This window comes from Aquarana catesbeiana, linkage group LG02 (assembly GCF_042186555.1).
Source record: "Aquarana catesbeiana isolate 2022-GZ linkage group LG02, ASM4218655v1, whole genome shotgun sequence".
In the NCBI taxonomy this organism is placed as follows: domain Eukaryota; kingdom Metazoa; phylum Chordata; class Amphibia; order Anura; family Ranidae; genus Aquarana; species Aquarana catesbeiana.
Window position 1 is genome coordinate 371,782,987 of NC_133325.1, and position 17,376 is coordinate 371,800,362.

Here is a 17,376-nt window from a genome sequence, read left to right on the forward strand (position 1 = left end):
TGTAAAAAATATTATCGCTTTTACACAGCACTATTTGCACTTTGTTAATTCATATATGATATACACTATAAGATTGTGGTTTTTATTTGAAGCAAGTAGCACGGTATTTTGGATTGAATGATTCACACACTTGATGCAAACACCATCACTTTTACAAGCACTATTAGCACCTTGTTAATTTACATATGATATGCATTATAAGAGTGTGGTTTTTATTTTTATTTGAAGAAAGTAGCATGGCATTTTGAACTGAATAATTTGCATTTAAGTAACCTTTGGTTTAGAATAGGATTCTATATTCATAAAAGAATTTTTTGGCAAACCACTACCAGGGACTTAACCACTTCCCGCCTGGCTCATAGCAGATGACGGCCGGGCGGTGGTTCAGTTTTCCTGACTGGGCGTCATATGACGTCCAGCAGGATAACATGCCGGCACGGGCCCGCATCGCGGCGATCGGTGTGTCAGTCTGACACAACGCTACACCGATCTTGGTAAAGAGCCTCCGGCGGAGGCTCTTTACCACGTGATCAGCCGTGTCCAATCACGGCTGATCACAATGTGAATAGGAAAAGCCGTTGATCGGCTCTTCCTCACTTGCGTCTGACAGACGCGAGGAGAGGAGAGCCGGTCGGCGACTCTCCTGGCAGGGGGGTCTGCGCTGATTGTTTATCAGCGCAGCCCCCCCCCTCAGATCATCACCCTGGACCAGCAGGGATCGCCACTAGGATGACCAGGGAAGGGGCAACATGTGGATGGGCAGGTATGTACGCCATGGCCATCCACATGTGCCCAGTCAGTGCCCATTCTGTGCCAATCAGTGCCCACAAATGGGCACTGATTGGCACCATTATGTTGCAGTGATGCCCAGCAATGCCACCCTTAGGGGCATCAGTGCAAACAATCAGTGTCCATCGGTGCCACTTGTCAGTTCCCATCCGTGCCCACCTATCAGTGCCCATCTGTGCCAACTATCAGTGCCACCCATAACTACCCATCAATGCCTAATAGGAACAAATATGGAGGTAAGTACAGTGCTGCGCAAAAAAATGCAAAAATGATATGTACCAATTAGCAGCTAACACTCCTATAGACTCAGGTTAGGGTTTAGGGTTAAAAATAAATAAAAGTGTAGCGCTAAATACATTAAACAAGAGGTCTTATGTGCATAGAAACAGTGAATAAAACCTAATCACCCCTTGTAAAACAAAGGTATGAAGTGCATAGTAAAGTGACACTATGTAATTCAAAACAGCAATTGAAATACAATATCGGTGATCAATTACAAAAAAAATTAATACGTAATTAAAAAAAACGTGAAGGTTCGGCAAATCAGCCACTCAAATTCATATAAAAAGTCCAAATATAAGATAATAATAAATTGTGAAGAGGAAACCACCACCAAAAGTCTATGGGGGTTGTGCGTTGAAAATGATGGAAATATGACTCCCAAGTTCACACGTAGAAGGAATTTGTCACATCTGGCAGGTTGGTAAACAATGAAGGAACCACAGGTGAACAGAGGGTCTAGATGGGTGGCAGTACCATCACCGGAACATCAAGAGGCTTACCGGAACTTAATGACTTGAGAAGACCTACGTCTTACAAGTCAAAAAGGCTTGTTGACCAACCGGTCTGGACAGGGTAACTCGTCAAATATCCTCAACTTGCAATGGGGAGGGAAGTATCAACACAGCTTTCCACATCCACAAACGATCCAATAAGGCCAAGCGAAAGTTTCATATGCCATGCGAGAAATAAAACTCACATAGCGTGATAACCCATCAATGCCGCCTACGAGTGCCCATCAGTGCCGCATACCAGTGCCACCTCATTGGTGCCAGTCAGTGCAGCCATATCAGTGGCTGTCATTGAAGAAGAAAACATACTTATTTACAAAAATTTTTAACAGAAACAAAGAAAAGCTTGTTTTTTTTTTTTAAATTTTCGGTCTTTTTTTATTTGTTGCGCAAAAAATAAAAACCGCAGAGGTGATCAAATACCACCAAAAGAAAGCTCTATTTGTGGGAACAAAATGATAAAAAATTTGTTTGGGTACAGTGTTGCATGACCGCGTAATTATCATTCAAATTGCGACAGCGCTGAAAATTGGCCTGGGCGGGAAGGTGTCTAAGTGCCTGGTATTGAAGTGGTTAAACACCCACACATTTGGTTTTAAAACACATTTTTTTCATTAGCATTATCTATTTCCAGCACACATTGGGATTTTTGATCTTTTATATATTTTTCATATACCTTTTGGTGTTATCTTGTAATTTTGACACCCGCACACAAAGGAATTGTGCAAAGCATTACAGTGGAGTTCACCACTGTAAATCTTCTATTTTAAAAAATTAAAAAAAAAAAACTTTCAGAAGAGCAGCGCCATATCTACTCTTGCTTTCCATACACATTTTAATATATTCCACCTAGGTGGAATTGTATTTGTAGTGGCAGCAGCTCTATATCTCAGTAGCACTATACCCATTGCGTGGATTCACCTCACACATCTAGGAACCCTTAACTACCGAGTTTGAAGTTCGGGGGACCTATGGCTGCAAATGGGCATTGTTGACCCTTTTTTCCACTTACGGTAGCTGCGCATTTCTCACCCTAGGCTTATACTCGAGTCAATAAGTTTTCCCAGTTTTTTGTGGTAAAATTAGGTGCCTCGGCTTATATTCGGGTTGACTTATACGCGAGTATATACGGTACTCAGTCATGATGATTCTGATGAAATGGACTGTCACAAACAACTGATGCCTACTTGAATATGCCTGGGTATGCTGCCACACTTACTACTACTTACCTACACCATACTTCTGTCTCCTTTCCTGTGGTTCAAGAATTTGGCTTTAGTGTTTAACAAATGTGGCTTTTTACCTATATGGACAGACCTAATGTTTTGATATTAGGAACCTCAAGTTGGGTAATTTTTAAGATGTATGTGGGCACCTGCTGTCTCAAATTGCAAAGAACATGGCCGTGCAGGGCTCTGCCTACACAACTGTGTCATTCTTTTTAGAGTTCTATGAATGACTGAACTAAAAGTACTGGCTACCAGCTTGTAGCTCTCAAAACTGCAAGGGCAGTGGAGTGCTCTGGTGGTTCATTGATTCTTCCTGTCATTCAGTAACTGCCTGCTGTACAAGGTATGGGCTGCCAGTCTGAACATGCAACTGGGTGCAATACTTTACAGGTTCCTTAAATTAAAGAAAAAAAGTGTGTTTTTTGTCTTTTTTCTGCAAAACGTGCAGTTATTTATTTATTTTTTTGGACCTGCAGAAAATGTACATTTTTATTTATAAAAAAAAAAAAAAAAAAAAGCTTTTATGGTGCCGCGTGACTGCAATTTTTAAAGTGGTTGCTAAGCCACTTAGTAAATTACATGCAACCCCATCTGTTAGAATCCTATGCTGCAGTGTATGTGTTTTGTAAAAAAAAAAAAATGACCATTTCTACCAGAATTCACAACGGCGCTCACGTGACTCCTAGCTGCTCCATCTCCTGATCTGACAGAGTGGGAGGGGCTGAGAATCCCCCACTGATGTCAGTCGGGAGAAGAGGAGGAGAGAGCCGAGATGTCAGCTGGTGAGGACGTGGGTCACTTGAGCGGCTTTGTGAACTCAGGTAGTAATGGGCAGGGGGGGGATGACTGAGGCACGTAAACTGACCACGGTGTCAGGGCTCAGCAGCCATGGTAAACCGTGGTCCATTTACAGAGGGGAGGGCAAAACCAGGCAGGCTCAAGCAGGTATTTCAGGGGATACGGGGGGTGGGGGGCAAATTGCCCAGCACAAGCACTGTCCTGTTTAACATGCTTTAAAGTAACAGGATCCAATGTTTATTTATTTTTATTTTTTTTGTCTCATTGGACTTGGGTCAGTTTTGAAAATTAAAAATCCATCTCCCATGCTATTTAACTCCCTAGCGTTTCTGATTGTGGTCATCTTGAGTAAATGATTAATGTAGCATGTACTTCCTGGTATCTATCTGAGTTTAGCTCAGGCATGCAGACAGATGGGCGTGCTTAACAGAGAACTCCTCCTGAAGACTCCTGGGATGAATGACAATATTTACCTAGGCCTGGAGACCAGAAAGTAAAGAAAGTAAAAAATGTATAAAAAAAATTGAAAACAAGTAAATATGGTATACTTTCCTCTTTACTAATTCTAAGCAGAAGTATTAAAAAGTAATTGTTGATTGAGAGAGTGAAGTTCTGCTTTAAGCTGAACAAATATTTGAGACATACGACAGTGTGGCCAGACTTGGGCTGTCATGCCCAGTTGGTGCTGCCTAATCTCATTTCCTTTCACTGTTAGGATGATCTTCTTTCTGTGATTTATAAAGATGTTGATCAATGTAAAGACCTAGAGCTGCTCGACCTGAAAGTAGAGTTAAAGGCAATACTTTTTTTGTTTTGGATATAGTGGAGATGAATAGAACCTCCTTTTAGGAGATTCATCCTCTCTCTTGTCCTGTTTACCATTATCGAAATGTGAAATAAATTCCCAAATTTTGGGTCGACCCCAGAAATGTAATGGGGGGGGGGGGAGAAGTTATGAGGACACTAGTTCTGATGACCTGGCGGTCCCCAAGAAATTCCTTTTAATTTGCAGGGATCCCCCCCCCCCTCACTTCCTATTTTGGCAATGGGACAGGAAGTGAAGGGAAATCTCTGCAATGGGATAGAGATGGTGAAAAATCTGCCTTGGGTTATAACCCTCCCTTACTCCAAAACAGAAAAAAGTTTTGCCTATAGATCTACTTGAAGTTTCCTCTTTTGTGGAAAATTGTTGCCAGCATGGCCAGAAGTTAGGTGTCTGTATGGTAAAGTTCTCTAAAGCCCCCTACACACTATCAGATTTTCTGCTGATTTTTGTTTTGAGATTTACCAAAACCATGTTAGTGCAAGGGTCTGCCTGATTGCATACAAATTGAAACGCCTAAGGTTTGACCTCATATTATATGGTTTTGGTAAATCTGAAGGAAAAAAATCATCAGAAAATCTGAGTGTGTATGGGGCTTTAGAAGGTACAATTATTCCTGGGTAATGGAGGAAAAGTAACCATGAAATCTGAAGTGCTACAAGATAACCAACTGCAGATGTGTTCAGAACTCTTTGTCAATGGGTGTATAAAACAGAACTTTATGTAAGACAAATTTATGTTGCATATGATTTTGGTATAAAATAAATGTAGAAAGAACTCTCAGGATAAATTACTTTTGTTTTTAGTATGACTGAGAAATATGCTTCTGTCAAACATTGGGAGGCAAGACTTTTTTTTTTTTATTTATTTGCCTTTTGGTATCCTATGTTTACTAGGCACCTTGCTGCCTTTGACTGCATGCTGTCTGAATACAGTAACAATCAGTGCCTATTTCCCCCATCCACACTAGAAATCTATGACTAGCTTGTGTTAGCAGATCTGAGAGAGTCCTCAAAATGTTAGAAGTTCTTATCTGCATCTAGTTTAATTACACAAAGAACTGAAGTAAGACAACAATGTTCATAAGGGCAGTTTAGCAGCATCTGTAGTTCTGTTAAAGTAGCTTGACACTTGCATTCTGATGTTTGAGTGTTTGCTGCTGTAGATCTTTCAAATGCTACAAGAAGAAAGTCGATGAAACAGACTTTGCCCATGATTTCTGTTAGCATTTGTTTCGATCCCAAATTTCAATGGAAATAAACATATCCTATTTTCATTTCATCACTAATTCAAGTGACATTTGGGGAGGTTTCTGGTCTGGTACATCATCCAGTTGGTTTCTTTCTTACAATGTAAGTCTTGAGTGGCAGAATGTTTCCATAAATTTGAACAGCTAAGAGGGAGATAACAATAGTTACATTTTTTTGTCCTGTTTTAAGAAAAAAAAAAAAAGTTAACCTGCTGTACTGTTTGGAGTTTGATCATTTATCAACATCTGCCTGAAAACTACATTGGCACACTACAGGGTGCAGCCCTGGCATCTGTAAGAAAATGTAACTTCAGCATGCATGTGCAGCAGTTATACCATTAGTACCAGCCCAATGGGCGAAATAAGAAAAGCCTTGCCTGCAAGAGCTAGTGGCAGTGGAGTGCTTGAAATTCACATCTCTACAGTGCCCCCCCCCCAAGGTAATTGTGCCATAATGTGTAAGTGTCATGGGTCTGCCGGGGCACACCCAAATCACCCCTTAGGCATCACTCTATCCTCTCAGTTCAGCATAGGGACCTGATGCCAGCGAGAGAAGTCCAAAGCCTCGTACACACGGTACGATTGTTGGCAGGGCATTGTCTGTTGACCTAAAATCTTACTGTTTAGTACGCTCCCTTTGACAATTGTTGTCCAATTTTCAGTGGACAACGGCTTGATGTCATATTTTCGTATGGTCAGTACACAAATCCATCACACAAAAGTTGAAAGTACAAACACGCATGCTCAGAATCAGTGCTCGCCAAAATGAAATTAGCAGAAGGGGCCCAAAGGGTGGAGCTCGAGAGCTGAAATGCCTCATAGAACGTCACCATGTTTGCGGCGTGACAATTGTGTAACGTTAGTATGCAAGACGAGATCCTGGCACACGCCCTTTTTACAAAAATCAGACACTGAGTTGGCCAACAATCGTACCATGTGTATGAGGCTTTACGCACATGCTCTGGGCACCTCCTGCAGCTATTTTTTTTAAAAAAATTAAACTTCCCAGGTCTTATTTTTTATCTAAGGGCCTGGGGGCAGAAGGGGGGCTGTTTTAACCACTTTGCGAGAGATGGATATGAACTTTGGGCTGCACACACCTATGGTAAGTGTGCTGTGCTAAACTGGGCATGCATAAGAAAGCATGGAGAGTTTAGCTAGGGACTGTAGCACCGAGCAGCAGGAGGAGGGATTTTACGGATTGCCTTTCCACACAGACAACTTAAACAAGACCTTGGATTCTCTGTTCTGAAAGTAGAAACAAGGCAAGCCATGGAATGCTCACAGTGCTGAAAAAAGACATGTGAATATTACTATATCAACCAGTGCTTCCAAATTAAACAAGTTCTGTCCAAACAATTTGAGTGTTCCTGGCAAGAGGCAGAAAAATATAGTTCAGTCAGACTTGGCATAGCAGCAGTTTGAAAAGCATGTTGATATAGGGCCACAGCCAGCAGGCGTGTTACAGCAGGGAAAGATATGAAGTATAATTTTAGATATAACTAAAAAGAAATGTACATCTAATATGTAGACACTTAAGGACATGTCTGTTACATTTTAAGTGCCTAAAAATTACAAGTATGCATAGATCAAAATGTTTCCTGGAGCATCATGGCAGCAAAAGATGGGCTATAGCTGCATCCCCTCACTTGCATTGGAGTGGATTTGTCATACATGCTGCATCAGGGAGGCATGAGGAGTCTGCAGTCCATCTCAGCAGATTGTTAATAAGTGCTCCTTGAATTTGAGGGCATTACTAGACTCTAAGGGTCTCCTGAAGTATACTTGGAACAATCTCCTCATAATTCCATCTGCGTTTGGTACAACACAGCAGTAGGGTGGGTTTCCATCTTTTCACCGATTCTTGATTTCCAGGTTTCTGCAAAAGTTAAAGCCTCAGGCCGTGTCAATAATAGCAATAGTTGGCACAGGAGCTTGTAGGTTCCCTTGCTTCTGGTAGCGGAGAGATCAGTGACCTATGGTTCTAGGCTTACTATTACAGAACCACATCCTAACAGCATGGATACGGAAAGGTTAGAGTACATGGGTCATTCCCAAGCAATAATAGACCCATTAATATCTACAAGAAAAGTAAAATAAAAAGATAGATGACTGCGCTTAGGAGCCTGTCTAGGTATGCTGCCTCCCCTGATATAGCTCCTCTAAGGGATCTATAAATGCAAGGTAATAATGAAAAGAGGGCGGTGATGGCGCTCCCTAGTTTGGGTAAGAGTGCCAGTTAGTGATTAACTCAAATGTGATATACTACAAATAAATATAATTAATCGTATATTATAGTGATCACATTATTCACGGATTTGCAGTTCACTGATCACTATAATATAAGATTAATTATATTGATTGGCCGCTCAGTCATCTGGGACCTGTAATGTGTCCCAGATGATTGACAAGAGGGAGGGGGCAGAGCTGAGCCCTTCCTGCGCCGAGGGAAAGTGATGTCACCAGCCCAGGCACTGAAGGAGGCAGACTACGAGGGATCCCCTAGCAACAGCCATTTAGAGGCGAGTTAAAAAAAAAAAAAAAAATTTTCCAAATTTTTTTTTTTTTAAGGCACATTCATGCATTTTTTTTGTTTGTTTTTTTTTTTGGGCGCAACACCACTTTAATAGCTCCAGATGGATTAGGTGCCAACTGCATTCAGTGTCTCACTGTAGTGGTTCTGGCTGTAAGAGGTGAGTGACCATTTTGCAGTATGACAGAGGAAAGCATTTGTTTCCCAGGTTTAGTAAAACCAAAGCAGGATAGGGCGAGTGAGCATCCCTGTGATTCGGAGAGGAGTTGGAAGATCTTCCACCAGAAGCTTAATTGCAATTTGCAAGACCACAATGTACAGTAACTACATGACCACATTCCTGCCAGCAGTACAAGGAGTTTGATGGGGAAAACAAAGATAACCGATCAAGTGTATAGTATCAGTGGAGCATTATTTTCTGTGCCAATTCCCAATGATTTACACAGTGGGATGCAGAATGAATATAGATAGATAGGCCTTACACTATTGGGCAAGAGGGAAATTTTGTTTAAATCTTTACCCCAATGTAAAATTTGGGAACATTTTTTTAATGAATCCAATGTATTTTGAAGGATATTATAGCAGAGAGATATTCCACTGCTAGGTGGGGAAGGTGAAGTAAAAAAGCTCCAGAGTTTAGTATGTGTATGTTGGTTTGGGAGATGCGTAGGATGCAAGAAAGCTAATACCCCTTGTAAGTGTGAACTGTTCAGAAGTAGGCAAATTAAATTCCTCCATCAAATCCTCTACGCTTTTGGGTATGCTGTCTTTAAGTAAATTATCTATCATGTGGATACCATATCTATGGAGCCAACCTAATGAAAAATGTGGCATAAGGACTTCCAATGCTGAAATAGGAATGTTTACATCTGGCTAGGATTGGTCTGTATGGCTCTCTGCGCTAGGATTGAGGCTCTAGTACAGTGCATCTCAACTCCAGTCCTCAAGGTGCCAACAGGTCATGTTTTCAGGATTTCCCTCAGATGAAACAGCTGTGGTAATTACTAAGGCAGTGAAAGTGATCAAATCACCTGTGCAAAATAATAGCCTGAAAACATGACCTGTTGGGGCACCTTGAGGACTGGAGTTGAGAAACACTGCTCTAGTAGGTAACAGTAAAGTTTTTAATTCAACAGGGAGCCAGAGATCCACAAGATCAGTGATGGCTAACCTTGGCACTCCAGATGGTTTGGAACTACAATTCCCATGAAGCTCATGCACTCTGCAGTATAGTTGAGCATTATGGGAAATGTAGTTCCAAAACATCTGGGGTGCCAAGGTTCGCCATCACTGCGCTAGAGTGTGCGTAGATCTAGGGCTGGTGCTAGAGCCATCTTTATATCTAACCATCGGATGTCCCCAGTAGGGTGAAACCAATATTTGAGGTGATACAATTGAGAAGCTATGTAACAGTCATGAATGTCCACCAGGTCTGCACCTCTAGCATACACATTTTCCATCCTTGTGATGATCGTTACAAAGAATGGGGTACTTCAAATGAGCCTAAATGCTTAAAGATCTCCAGTCATAAGCTGTACCAGGGGAAAAAAAAAAAATTAGAGAAAGGGTAGTATACAATTTTCTGGGGGTGTTTTTTGAAGTTTTGGATAGAGTAGGGAAGGATTAGAACTCTGTTTTTATTTATGTTTCTACTACAACCACACTTCCAAAAATGTTGGCACAGAATGCATTGATTTGCAAATCTAAATATACCATATTTTATTCACAATAGAAAATATTAAATGTTTAAACTGAGAAAATATACAATTTTAAAGGGGAAAAAATAAATAAAAAAGTGTATTTTGAAATTGATGGCAGCAAGCATCTCCAAAAAGTTGGACCAGGACAACAAAAAGCTGGCAAAGTGGTACTAAGGCAGAGCTGGAAGAACATGTTGCTACCCAGTAGGTTAATTGGCAACAGGTCTGTAATATGACTGGATATTAACAGCGCATCTGAGTTAGAGTGTCTCTGAAGATGGACACCTTTCACACAGATTGGTTCACCGATCTGTGAAAAGCGGCATCTAAAAATTGTCAAATTCCAGAATAATGTTCCTTGATGTAAAATTGCAAAGACTTTAGATATATCAATATGGCAACCATAGGCACTGCTTTCTCCAGACTAGACTTTAGTCTGTATGAAATGGGAAGCTTACACATTTGGAAAGGCACCATCAATGCTGAATGATACAGTATATCCAGGTGTTAGTGTAGCATATGATCAGGCATGAATGGGACAACATTCCTCTCCCAAAACTCGAGCAACTAGTCTCCTCAGTTCCCAGCCATTTACAGAGTGGTGTACAGAGGGGATGCTACACCGTGGTAAACATGGCCCTGCCCCAACCTTTTTGGCACTGGGGTTGTACTTTTTTCCTTACAGCTTTTTGTTGCCATCAATTTCAAAATTACCCAATTTTTTTTTCTTAAATTGTACGTTTTCTCAAATGAAACATTTGATATTTTCTATCGTTAATAAAATATGGGTTTTTAAGATTTGCAAATCATTGCATTCTATTTTTTTTGTCGATTTTACACAGCGTCCTAACTTTTTTGGAATTAGGGTTGTAGATTATTTATTACTCTGTCCTTGTGATCACCGAAACAGAAAAGTGATGGAAAAATGTGCATATCTGTTCCGCTGCTAACTGTATAAGAGCTCTTCACACTGTGGAAAAATAAAAAAATCCACTTGTCTTCCCTTCCTGTCCTGAAAAATAATAGCAAGCAAGGCAAATCTCTCAAGTATGACACAGACAGCTAAAATAAACTGCTGGCTTTATACTCTTCCTACTCAGTCTAAAACTTCAAAAATAGGATTTTGTACCGACCATAAAATCCTTTTTATGGTCTTAAACCTTTGGGTTATACTGTCAAATACAGGATGACACAATGGCACCTGCATGCCTCAGTTTAATAGAAAAGCAGCACGAAAAGGTATGATTAAAAACAGAGAGGTGTTAGGATCTATGTCCTTCTGTGCACTTCATGAAAATTTTACGGCAAGTACAAATATATTATATATATATATATATATATATATTTACTTTTTCATCCATTCATGGACATAGAAAATCAAACTTTTTGGACATCCAACTGAGGGGTTGAAAACCGTTAAAAAAAAAAAAAAAAAAAAAAAAGGAAGAAGAAGAAGAGCAAACAGCTCTAATGCCTATTAAGAACAGAGGTGTATCTGCGGCTCAAAGAGCCACCTAAAGAACCTTACGCCCAAAATTTGAAAAAAAAAAAAAAAAAGTGTGAACTGAGAACCACGTGATAGCCTTACCAACCAGAAAAACAGAGGCCTAATGCTGAAACACCCAACATGCACTCATAGCTCTGGCAAAGTTAACCTTGACTAGAGAGGGGGGGGGGGGAACCTGATCCCTGTGTCTAAAAGCTTGCACAATGGTCTATCTTAGCCACAAAGAAATGGTGGTACTAGACGCTGGGGCACCCTTCCTGCGCCCATTCGGAATGGCAAAAGTGAAAGCATCTTGCTGATTGAAAAAGTGGCAGAGAAAAAGCCCAAACCCACATGCAGAGGAAATGCATTAAGGTAAAAAAAAAAAAAAAAAGTTTAGAATTAACCACATTAAGGCTGGGTTCACACACATATGCAAATTGGATGCGGGGAAATTCGCATGACAGGAGACTGTGACCGGCTCTCACACAGTTCCGGGCGGCCGCGGTCCGCATTGAAGAAGAGTCCTGCGCGTCTTCTGGTCCGCTTCAGGTGCGAAATCAGGCAAAAATTTGGACCGGATTTGCACCTGAATCAGTGTACAGGGATGCACCGGACCCCATGCTGTGAGTCACGGCTGCAGCATGTGTGAACGGAGCCTAAGGCAGACAACCTAGGAACGAAGGTCTGAAAAGCAACCTTGTTGTAGGACCAAAAAGGGTTCCTTACAGGATAAAGCTGACAGTTTAGTAACTCATTTAGCCAAGGTGATATCAATAAGAAAAACTACCTTGTGAGCCAAAGCAGAGTGAGGGATGTCTTTAGTAGATTCAAACAAGGGCTTCTAAAGCACAAAAAGGACCAGATTCAAATCCAAGGTGGAATAGCAATAGCAAAGACCTAGCCAAACAGCAGTAAGGACCATCTGCAGAAAAGAAAGGATCCAGGACACAGAGAAACTCCTGGGGTGAAAGCCTAGACTCACACCAAGCAAAGTATGCCTTCCATGTTCAATGATAGACTGTGGTAGAAGTGTAATTCCTAGCCTTGAGCATCATAGGGATACCACTTTCGGAAATTCCTCTGTCCCTCAGAACTTGGGCATCAAAAGCCATGCCGTAAAGCCAGCAACAAAAAAATAGATATCGGTCCTTGAGACACATGACCTGGACAGTCTGGCAGAGCCCAGAATGTGTGCAAGAAGTCATACCAGATCAGCATACCACATGCTCCTAGGCCAGTGATGGCAAACCTAGGCACCCCAGAAGTTTTGGAACTACATTTCCCATGATGCTCAACTGCACTGCAGAGTGCATGAGCATCATGGGAAATGTAGTTCCAAAACATCTGGGTGCCAAGGTTCGCCATCACTGTCCTAGGCCATTCAGGGGCTATGGGAACCACTGGAATGCCCTCAATCTGAGGAAGAAATTTCAGGGTAGAAAAGTAATATGATGTTGTACTGATTCCACAGTATCACTAGTATGCATCAACTGCTTCCACCAGCTGATTCATGGATACAAATCTGTACATTTTGTTGTTAAAATTGGAAGTCAATAGGTCTACATCCTTTTCCCCCTTCTGTGACACATTTCCTTGAACACCTCTGGGTCCAGAGACCATTCTTCCAGATTCAGACACATGCATAGCTGAACCAAAACGTATTCTGCCCAAGACAGAATTCATGCTAGCTCTTTTGCTATAGCAAGACTTGTTCCTCTCCGATTATGTATGCCATACCTGTGGCATTGTCTGACTGAATCTGGCATGGATGACCTGATAATAAAAGTTTGTCCAAAGCTAGAAAGACAGCCAAATTGCTCAAAGCTCCAGGATTTTTTTTTTTTTTTTTTAAAGAGATTTCCCTGAAGACCAAGTCCACTGCACTGAGGGAGTGCCCAGCCCAACAGGCTGGCCCCCCTCATTGAGATTTTGAAAACCTGAGGTGGAAAAATTTCCCTGAGCTGTAATCTGAAGCCACCAGAACAGGGACAGTCTGATCTTTGGTGTCAAACGAATCTGGACGGACTCATATTTCCCATGATGACAGAATTGTAGCTACCTGGAATTAAACTGCCTTAAATAAAGCCATTATCATAGCCAAGACTCTCATGTAGAGTTGGACGATTCCTGGGGGAGCAATTTCCTGGTCCCGGAAGTGTCCAGAACCAGTCCTGGATATTCCAAGCGATGGGTCAAAGGCAACATTTGGTTCCATCTGGGCAGTCGGGATTGTTATTCAAGTCCTTGACAACTGCTTCAAGATGAGGCTGTCCAGGGCCAATACTGTAGCCAGCACCTTGGTGAACACCTGAAATACAGAGGCAGGGGTCAAATGAAAGGGCCACAAACTGGTGGTTCATAGGTCCCATCATAAAGTGCAGGAAGTGCTAAGATGTGTACTTGTACAGTAATTAAGCATGCTTTATGCCCACTGAGGCCATAAAGTGCCTTTGTTGAATATATATGAAAAAATGAATCTCGTTTACTTCTGGAATTTTTGGGCACCAATGTATCTAAAGGTCCTGAATGGGGGAAATGTCCCCTTTGGCCTCGGGAATGGTGAACTGGTTAGGATAAAACCCCTGAAAACATTTTGCAGTAGGGACTGAGGCAATGACCCTTGGTCCAAGAGTGCAGAGAGTGGGAGTCTTGACATGGAAGGTGCTGCAAAGTGAAGGGATGCTCTGAAAAGAGGTGGACTTACCCTCAATAGAATCCTTGATGAGAACATGCAACACTGACCTAAAGAGACAATGGCCATGCAATGTAAATGCTTTTTGCATGCAGCCCAGCACTAACGCAACAGAGGCCTGCACAAGTGCACTGACAGGAGACCAATGCAGATGGGCTTGTGCAAGCCATCACAGCTAAAAATATAAAGCCAAAGACATTTGGTCCACGCAGTCAGTGATCTGTTGTTCGATGCAAGCATCAGTCATATCAGGCTTGAGTGATTGAACCCATTCAGTCATAGTTTGGTATAAAAGAACCACTGCCAGAACTGACCAAAAGAGAACACGGCTCTAGAAAAATCTTCCGGTGCTTCATGAGTGAGGTCTTTATATTCAGTGACATTCATAGGCACCTTAATAAAGTAAGAGATGACCAGATCTACAGCTGGAACAAACCACTTAGTGACAAACTCCTCATTAAGAAGGTATAGTGCCAACAAGTGTTTGGGAGGTACGAAAAACCCAATCCAGGTGCTTCCAGTCTTCATACAGAAACAATTAAAATGTAAACCTAAGAAATTAAATATGATACATATGATGATGGAAATACATCAATCATAAAAACATAAAAGCATTGCATCATAATAGGTTTTATCAGCCAGGCTTGAGCGTAGAGAACACGGTGTCTCCTAGTGCAATATGCTGTCTTTCCAGCGCTAGTGAGCGATGTGTCTCCGAATGGCGTACTGAGGTTACTGATGGTCGTCGTTAAGCCACACCATAGGGTCCCGGTGCTCACTACTGCTGGAAAGACAGCATATTGCAGTAGGAGACACTGTGTTATCTTCGCTCGGGCCTGGCTGATATAACCCTATTATGATGCAATGCTTTGTTTTTATGATTGATGTAAGTGCAAGATCTAAAGGGGGCGTTTGTTGTGAGGAAATAAAACATTTTTAATAGGATTACACTATGGAATTTGTTTCTTTCCTTCCCTTATGATCCGAAACGATCATATCCTTGTGTGATCCATACCCTTTGATGCAATTGGTTCTGGGAGATCGCATATAACGATTCTAAACAAGTGTCATTTGCTTGCCTATTGTCTTATATCATCTAGTAAGAGTTCTTTTTTCAGAGGGGGGCGCAAGTACTCCCCTGTCTCTTCACGTGTGATGGTGTTGATGGTGTCGGTGACAGTTTTCTACTATTAGGAATTAACCACACTCTGGATTATCCCATGAACACTGTTCATATTATGGACATTTGTTCCTATGCACTGGTTTGATGCTTGATCGCACCAATATCTGTGTTTGGTATCTTTACATTTTGATTTTACCATCCAGTTTAATCGCTGCCTATATATCTGTTTTTGTTTCATAATCTCTTGTATTCTTCATACAGTATGTTTGGGCTATGGGGTAGAGTGGCTTACGAAAAACATCCACGCCTGGCTAAATTTTGCAGAAACACTTCTGAAATCTCCCAGAAGCATATGGGAAAATGTGTTATGGTCTGAAGAAACCATGGTTCAACTTTTTGGCCATAATTCCAAAAGATATGTTTATTTGGTGCAAAAACAACACTGCACATCACCAAGAGAACACCATACCCACAGTGAAGCATGGTGGTGGCAGCATCATGCTTTGGGACGGTTTTTATTCAGCTGGATGAGGGGTCTTAGTTAAGGTATAGGGGATTATGAACAGTTCCAAATACCAGTCAATATTGGCACAAAACCTTCAGGCTTCTGCTATCTTTCAGCATGACAATGACCCAAAGCATACATCCAAAACAACAGAGCCAGAACTGAATCAGATTGAAAATCTGTGGGGTGATCTAAAGAGGGCTGTGCACAGGAGATACACTCCAAATCTGTCAGATTGAGAGGGCTTTTGCAAAGAAGAGTGGGCAAATATTGCCAAGTCAAGATGTGCCATGCTGATAGACTTATACCCAAAAAGACTGAGTGCTGTAAAAAAAAAAAAAAAAAAAAAAAAAAAAAAAAACACAGATCGCTGCCATTCCTAGTAAAATAAAAAATAAAAATGCCATAAATCTATCCCCTATTTGGTAGACGCTATAACTTCTTCGCAAACCAATCAATATATGCCTATTGCGATTTTTTTTTTACCAAAAATATGTAGAATATATAAAATTGGCCTAAACTGATGAAGAAATTTGTTTTATATATATTTTTTTGGATATGTATTACAGCAAAAAAAAAAAAAAAATTTTTTTTTTTCCGTTTTCAAAATTGTCACTCGTTTATAGCGCAAGAAATAAAGACTGCAGAGGTGATAAAATACCACCAAAAGAAAGCTCTATTTGTGGGAAAAAAAAAAAAAAGACGTAAATTTTGTTTGGGTACAACGTCACGCAATTGTCAGTTAAAGCGACACAGTGCCGTATCACAAAAAATGGCCTGATCATTAAGGGTACAAATGCTTCCGGGGCTGAAGAAGTGGTTAAATGTACCGTTAGAGACTAGCACAGAAAAAAATATATTTTTAAGCACTCTCAGATGGCTAACATCTGAGAGTGCTTAAACTTAGCAATGTTAAAGCTGGACTGTTATCCTAATTTTTCAGGACCACTTACTGACTGGAATGGTACCAGCTGATTGTCGAAAATCAAACGTGGTACCAATATTCAAAAAAGGGCTGAGATATATACCTGGGAACTACAGACTAACCAGCCTAACTACAATAGTATGTAAGCTATTGGGAGGAATAAGGGCCATATTCAATAATTTTCTGATGAAAATAGTATCATCAGTAGTAACAAACATGGATTTCTGAAGGACTGTTCTTGCAAGACCAACCTTTTAACATTTTATGAGCAGATGAGCTGTAATTTTGCTAGAGGAAAGACTGCGGATGCAATGTACCAGGATTTTCCTAAGACGTATGGATACAATACCCCATAAAACACTCAATTTACAACTTGGGGTCTTTTGGCATTGATTATGTTGTAGGTACCTGGATAGAAAAGGGGTTGCAAGGGTGCGTCTAGAGTAGTGAATAATAGCATATTTTCAAAATGGTCTGCAGTTGTGAGTGGGGTACCCCAAGGCTCTGTTCTGGGACAAACTCTGTATAATTTGTTTATAAACTATATAAAAAGGTTGGAATAGTTCAGTCTCAGTGTTTGCTGATGATACAAAGCTAAGTAGGGCAATAACTTCACAACAAAATAAGGTTACAATAAGACCTAGTTAAAATAGAGGGGTGGGCAACTATATGGCAGATGAGGATTATTATTGGAAATGTAAAGTATGCAGTTGGGAGCTAAAATTATGAA

At 40.9% G+C, this 17,376-nt stretch overlaps 2 protein-coding genes across 4 annotated transcripts in view; one reads left to right on the plus strand and one right to left on the minus strand.

Annotated features, from left to right (window-relative positions):
• The window catches only part of VKORC1L1 (vitamin K epoxide reductase complex subunit 1 like 1), a 120,542-nt gene that overhangs the window by 88,904 nt on the left and 14,262 nt on the right, over positions 1-17,376 (plus strand). The gene's annotated exons all lie outside the window — the stretch shown is intronic.
• Positions 5,316-17,376, minus strand: part of GUSB (glucuronidase beta) — a 53,788-nt gene continuing 41,727 nt past the window's right edge. Inside the window, exon 13 of one of the 2 annotated variants that reach the window (XM_073615099.1) lies at positions 5,316-5,859. In XM_073615099.1, the coding sequence (XP_073471200.1) occupies positions 5,715-5,859 (145 nt within the window). In that variant the 3' untranslated portion in view covers positions 5,316-5,714. The remainder of the gene's footprint in view (positions 5,860-17,376) is intronic. The other variant, XM_073615101.1, reaches the window with a different exon arrangement.